This window comes from Sprattus sprattus (assembly GCF_963457725.1).
Source record: "Sprattus sprattus genome assembly, chromosome: 6".
Taxonomy (NCBI): domain Eukaryota; kingdom Metazoa; phylum Chordata; class Actinopteri; order Clupeiformes; family Clupeidae; genus Sprattus; species Sprattus sprattus.
In genome coordinates, this window is record NC_137925.1 from 9,562,664 (window position 1) to 9,570,163 (window position 7,500).

General features: G+C 45.1%; 1 protein-coding gene across 1 annotated transcript in view; it reads left to right on the plus strand.

The window, feature by feature from the left end:
- rbfox3a (RNA binding fox-1 homolog 3a) overlaps nt 1-7,500 on the plus strand; it is a gene marked incomplete at both ends in the record, with an annotated part of 142,515 nt that overhangs the window by 132,025 nt on the left and 2,990 nt on the right. Inside the window, one exon of the mRNA XM_080840796.1 lies at nt 971-1,035. Coding sequence (XP_080696922.1) covers nt 971-1,035 — 65 coding nt within the window. The remainder of the gene's footprint in view (nt 1-970; nt 1,036-7,500) is intronic.

A 7,500-nucleotide genomic window follows, 5' to 3' on the forward strand; every position in this document is an offset into this window, starting at 1 on the left:
TACAAACATTTAAGAGTGAGACACATATAAAAACATTTAAGAGTGAGACACATATAAACACACATTTAAGAGTGAGACACATATAAAAACATTTAAGAGTGAGACACATATAAACACACAGGACAGGTGGAGGACAGGGAGATGGATGGACACACACACACATACACAAATGGCCTATCCAGGAGTATACGTATACACACACACACAACAGCTGCCTATGAAAGAGTCAAAGTTCAGTAGATTCTTGCAGTAAATAAGGCCCAACGACGCTTGTGTGTGTATGTGTTGTGACATGAAATAAGATGCCTGACTACTGAATATGACACTGCACAGTACATCAACAAACCATCAACCACAATAAAGAGCCCTCACATCAATCAGAGAGTGTGTCTGTTTGTGTGTGTGTGTGTGTGTGTGTGTGTGTGTGTGTGTGTGTGTGTGTGTGTGTGTGTGTGTGTGTCCTGTCCCCGGCCAGACTAGGCTGTAAATGACTTATAGTGGAGGCTGCCACTGGCGTGACTCTTTACTCAAAGACAGCGTTTGTGTGTGTGTGTGTGTGTGTGTGTGTGTGTGTGTGTGTGTGTATGTGTGTGTGTGTGTGTGTGTGTGTGTGTGTGTGTGTGTGTGTGTGTGTGTTATAGTGGAGGCTGAAGCTGGCGTCACTCTTTACTCAAAGACAGATGATCTGATTTAACTCACATAATAGCCCTGTTAGGTGTCATCACAAGTCAACATCCGCTGTGTGTGTGTATGTGTGTGTGTGTGTTCTGTGTGTGTGTTTGTGTGAGTGTTTGTGTGGGTAAGTGAAATACAAAGTTGTGTTGGTGTGTATCTAGAAGAACTCCCATGAAACACACAGACACACTGTCAAGTGCTGATGCTCACATGTTTACATAGCATATTAATGTGCTGATTATATATGTATGTCTACGATTATATATGATATATGTGTGTCTTGTTTGTGTGGCAGGGAGGATATGCAGCATACAGATATGCCCAACCAGCTGCAACAGCTGCAGCAGCCTACAGTGACAGGTAAGCCTAGGAACTCACAGCGCCCCCTCAGTCTGGGGGTGGAATGACATCTCTGTTTTCAGTTGTAATAGGGTCGCCCTGCTCATAATCTGTGCTACAGCTATTGGCTAGCAAATGCTTCTCTGAGATTCACTGTAAATATTTTGGTGTCCCCAGATTAAAACACACAAACACACTTAAGCTCCTCGCAGGGTCTAAAAGGGTGTCGATTAAGCTTTTGTGATGTTCTTCAGTGGTTTAATGGGATACTCCACAAGGAGCACTCATAATCTACACTCACAAACACACACGCACACTCACACACACACACTCACACACACACAACGACACACACACAGAGACACACACACATACACTCACACACACACAGACACACACACACACACACAGACACACACCGACACACAGTAACACACACAAACACTCACACACACACACACACACACACACACACACAGACACACACACACACACACACCGACACACACACACAGACACGCACACACACACACACACACACACACACACACACACACTCTACACAATCTACTCTGCTCTCCTCCATTGGAATTGGAGGAAATATATAACTGTGATATTTATCTCTTTGAATCTATCTATTTATCTAATTGTCTATACATCTATCTATCTATCTATCTATCTATCTATCGATCTATCTATCTACTCTATAGCCAATTCTTAGCTGTTCTGAAGCAACAATGTTTATAAATTCCATTATTTTCCTTGGATTTGGAGTGGTGCTCTACCCAGACTTAATGGAGTCATATTTTTAAATACATTCCGTCTCTCTGTATCACTGTTGAAGCCATTCTCTTCATGGACCTACGGCAGTAATCTACTGTACAGACGTGTCCTGGTATTGGGTTTTGCTCTTGTTTGTGATGGTGTGTGTGTGTGTGTGTGCTTGAGAGAGAGGGAGAGAGATTTATGCGAGTGATTCTAAGACGGTTTCAGGCAGAATAGTGAACGAGGTGGGGTTATATGTGTGTGTCTGGGCGGGGGGCATGGTAGGGTTATGTGTGTGTGTGTGTGTGTGTGGGGGGGGGGGGGGGGGGGACACTGTGGGTGTTGTAATGCAGGTAGATTGAGCGTGTCAGCGCGATAAGATACGCCCCAGCCTGGGGCAGAGAGATAATGTGAGATTTATCAGCCGGTCGCACAGATGGAGATCAATGAAATACACACACCCAGAGACACACACACACACTCACACACACACACAGAGATACACACACACACTCACACACACACACAGACACACACACACACACACACACACACACACATATCCGTACAGTCACATACACACATACTCACACACGCACACACACACACATATATATACAGTCACATACACACACACACACACACACACACATCCAGATCAGTGGATGGAAAGCTGGTGAGGCGATAGCTAGGACATATTTCAGCAGGGATGTGTTTCAGTCTGAGCATATTTCAGAGTGACACTCCCCTCTGTTTCAGCCAGGACATATTTCAGTATGATACTCCCCATCCATAACTCCGGGCTTCCAGGAGTGAAAGACAAGGAGGTGTTAATCTGGGCCTCTGAGGACGGGGAGAGAGAAAGGAAGAAAGGAAGAGAGACAGAGAGGTTGCTCTAAAGACAGAGAGGCTTTGTCTGCAGAACTGCCCCTAGAGGACAAGAGAGACATGTTAGAGGTGTAGTGGGCCACTAGAGAGGACTAGAGAGACATGTTAGAGGTGTAGTGGGCCACTAGAGAGGACTAGAGAGACATGTAAGAGGTGAGGTGGGCCACTAGAAAGGGTGGGAGAGACATGTTAAAGGTGAGGTGGGCCACTAGAGAGTCATGTTAGAGGTCTAGTGGGCCATTCCTCAGAAAGAGAATACAGGCAACTGCACTCTTCTGTTTCGCTCACTAGCCCCGTATACATGTGTCAATGTGATCCGATCAGATCGCGTGTGATCCGATACAAACTCGGAATGCGATTACAATTGCCTCATGTAGCACACGCATACATGTGATCCGATCATATTTCCGATGATGTCTGGTGGCGGTGACAGGAGGCTAGAAAGTTAGAGGCTAGAAAGTTCTTGCCTGTTCTTGAAAGGAGACTGATCCAATAGGCTAGTAGGCCTACAATTTTTTATCATTGTAATAAAACGCAATTTGGTACATCATTTTAATATGGTAATATAGCCTACTGTTTTTTGGCAAAATGTCCAATTTACCCATGATGCTTTGCTTCGGAACACGACTTTACGTCACATTGGTGATCTCAATGCATGTCTATGGGTTACAGAGTAAGTCCTGAACTAAAGCAAACGCACCATCAACCAGGCGAGCAAGCATTTCATTGGTCAACACTACATCTGGCATTCTGTTGGTTGCCCACGAAAAAATCCGCAAGCAGGAAAAATCTGCAAGGAGACTTTTCGCAAGCACGCGGAAAATATGAGTGCGAGCAGGAAATGTGTGCGCGCAACGGTGTATCTGAGTGCAAGCACACAGTTTGAGCGTAAGCACAGCACATTTTGCTCGCAAAGACTAGGTTTTTGAGTGCGAGCACACAGTTTGAGCGTAAGCAGAGCACATTTTGCGTGCAAAGACTGGGTTTTTGAGTGCGAGGGCAGGGTTTCATGCTTGCCAACTGAAAGAACACACATACGAATGAAGATAGGAATAAAGCTCCATACGCTCTATTTAGAATTTGTCTTAGCACTATGCAGGAATAAAATAGCATCTACAGTGTCAAGATTCAGGCGAGAGCGCCTGGCTTCTATAACGCGCCCTGCTGCACTGAAGGAGTGCTCACTCGCAGCACTTGTTGCTGGAACGCATAGAATTCGTTTTGCAAGGTGCTGTAGTCGTGGAAACGACTGGCCTTGCCCTTGTTTCTCCCAAAAGGAAAGTAGATTTTCCTCTGCTGATCCCGCATCTATATGAAAGTTTGTAGAGAGATTGCGGGGGAGTGAAATGCTCCACTGCCGAAGTAGATTACATGTTTTTAACTTCGGGGTTAATTCCCTTTCCTTTACGTCTGCTGCTGGCTAGTAAATACAGACAAACGGAATGAAATAGCTACACATTACACATGCTATGTTTTAATAAAACCCACTTTACTCACATACTGGTTAACACTGTTTGTTACAGCACATAAATGTTTGTCGCTACATCCAAACTATGCGTCACCGTTGTCCCTCCCTGTATGTGCTCCAGCCGCACCATTTTACTTGCAATGTTAATCATTTAATTTAAATATGCTTATTGGCATTTGTTGCACCTTAATAATTTTCTACAAACATGATATGCTATGTATGGTGTAGTCGACTGAGACTCTATTCACTACTGCACAAAAACTAGACACGTTTGCAAAACTAGACGTTTGCAATGAAGTAGTTAAAACAACTTTCGGCAATATCTCCGTAAGGGAGATGGGTTATGTGCTCAAATTTCCTGGGATCAAAGAAGACGTTAGTATTCATGTGCAAACTAAAAATCACGTCTGAGGATTGCTGCGCATGCAAGTTATTCCGGTTGTATCAACTGTACCCATGTCTCAACTGTACTAATACCACTGTCATATAATTATGAGTTCAGTAAAAGACGGAGCAAACACAGTTTTCTACCGTTGTTGAAACACATCCACGCGTAGACTCGTTATTTCCGTCTGAGAGTGGTTATTCAAAGAAAATATTAAGAACTATATGCTGATAGAAAGAAGGGAACTTGGGGGGCACTGTAGCTCACACAGTAGCCTCGACCACATTCGGGCTTGACGCCCATGGAGGACACGGGTTCGAATCCGGCCCAATGTCATTTCTCCAGTCCACTCCCCACTTCTTCACCCTCTCATTTCCTGTCCCACTCTTCACTTACCTATCAATTAAAGGCATGAAAAAAGCCAAAAACAAATCTTTAAAAAAAAAAAAAAAAGAAAGAAGGGAACTTTAAGCCACTACACTGCCTGTGCACGATGCGGATCCATGTTGATGTTGTTAGTAAACAAACCAGGTGGGAGCACATCTCCGTGGTCTTTGCGCATGCCCGAGGCAAGGTAACCGGATCACATTTTGCACATGTAGACACGTAACGACAAGAGCCGATTCCCTTAAAAATGTTCACACCTACACGCGAATACGATACGATAAACTGATCGGATCACATTGACACATGTATATGGGCCTACTGTTTGATCATCTTTCCTTCTCTAATTTTCATATCATCAACTAGCTCTTTTTCTCTCTTCTCTCTGTTCTGTCGTTCCACTCCTCTTCTCTTTTCACCTCTGCTCTCCCTTTCAATTATTTTCTCTCCTCCCCTCCCCTCTGTCACTTGTCTGACGCATCTAAGGGCATCCTCTCCCTCTTCTCTCCACCCCTCTCCCCCCCTCTTTTCTCCTCTCCCCTGCTCTCCTCTTCCCTGCTCTCCTCCCCTCTCCTCTCCCCTGCTCTCCTCTCCTCTCCTCTCCTCCCCTCTTTTCTCTCCTCTCCCCTGCTCTCCTTCCCTCTCCTCTCCCCTGCTCTCCGCTCCTCTCCTCCCATCTCCTCTCCTCTACTGTTCTATTGTTTTCTCTCCCCTCCTCTCCTCTCCTCCCCTTTGCTATTCTACAATTGTTTCTCCTCTCCACTCCTCTCTCTGGTTCTCCATGGTTCCAGAGGTTCTGGAGTCCCCAGCCTTATCTGCTCTCCTCAGGCTCTCATTTGCAAGTGTGTGTTTGAGGGAAAAGTTAACAAACAGTGGAAGAGGTGCTCTGTAAACAAACAGAACTAAAAACAACAGGGCTGTGAAGAGAGGGAGAGAGAAGAAGAGGAGAGGGGGAGAGGAGGAGAGGAAGGGAAAGATATGAGAGGGAAAGAGGGGGGGGGATTAGTTCCATCCCACCAGCAGTGAAAGGAAATAGGGAGAATCCCACACACATTTTACCCACCCACTCACTCACACACACACACATTTTACCCACTCACTCACACACACACACACACACACACACACACACTTTTATCCAGAGTATAATCCTGGTGAACAAGACAAGGGCAAGGAAGCATGAGGCTTTCTTTCCCCTGGCTTCACCAAAACACAAACACACGCGCGCGCACACACACACACGCACACACGTACACACACACACACACACACACGCACATAACCACCTGTCTTGTCTCAAGCCACCATATCTTTTCTCTTTTTCATAGTTGTTTCACTCTTTATCATGTCTGGTTCTCTTTCCCTCTCTTTTCCTCTGTCACAGTCTCTCTTCCTCTCTTATTCTGTTCATTACATTCCCTAAGTAACTCTCTTTCATTTTTTCTCTCTCTCTCTCTTCTTCCCTCCTCTGTCCTCCCTCCTCTCTCTATCTCTCTTTCCCTCTCTTCCCTCCCTCTCTCTATCTCTGTGTTCCTGTCTAGCCTATAGCAGTGTAAGGTTTATCACAAACCTGTAAGATAAAACGCCCACTACTTTTACACCCAAAACAGCCAGAGGAGTACAAATCACTTTCACACCCCTTCTGTTACGAGCACACCAATACTGGCACACACACGTATACACACATACTCACACACGTACACACACACACACACGTACACACACACACACGTACACAAACACACACAAACACACATACACACACACACATACACACGCACATACACACACACACACACACATATACACACACGTACACACACATACCCACACACCCATGCATACACACAGACTCTCTCTCTCACACACACACACATATACACACACATACACACACACACATATACACACACATACACACACTCACGTTTATACACAGGCATAAACACGTATATACACACCCCTGCATACACACAGACTCTTTCTCACACACACATACACACACACATACACACACAGCATTTATATGAGGAGGGAAAGTGATGATGGACACTGTTAAGGTACACACACACACAATTGACACTCTCATCTGTTCACAGACTTTTAATGCCTCTCTCTATCCCTCTCTCTCCATCCCTCCCTCTCCCCTCTCTCTCTCTCTCCATCTGTCTCTCTATATCCCTCTCTCTCTCCCCCCTCTCTTTCTATCTGTCTCTCTCTATCCCTCTCTCTCTCTCCATGTGTCTCTCCCTATCCCTCTATCTATCCCTCTCTCTCCCCCTATCTCTCGCTATGCCTCTCTTTCTCTCTGTTTTAATGTCATTCCCTCCACTTCTCTCACAAACTTCTCTCTATTTGTCCCTCTTTATCCCTCCCTCTCCCCTCTTTCTCTCTCTCTCTCTCCATCTGTCTCTCTCTATCCCTCTCTTTCTCCTTCTCTCTCTCGGTCCCTCTCTCTTTCCTTCCCTCTCTGTTTTAATATAATTCTCTCTCCATTCCTTAATCTGTGGATGAAAGCCGTGTAGGCATTCAGAAGGTTGTATGTGTATTAGATGTTGCATTGATGTGGAAGATTTACATACTATTTCCGTTAAGA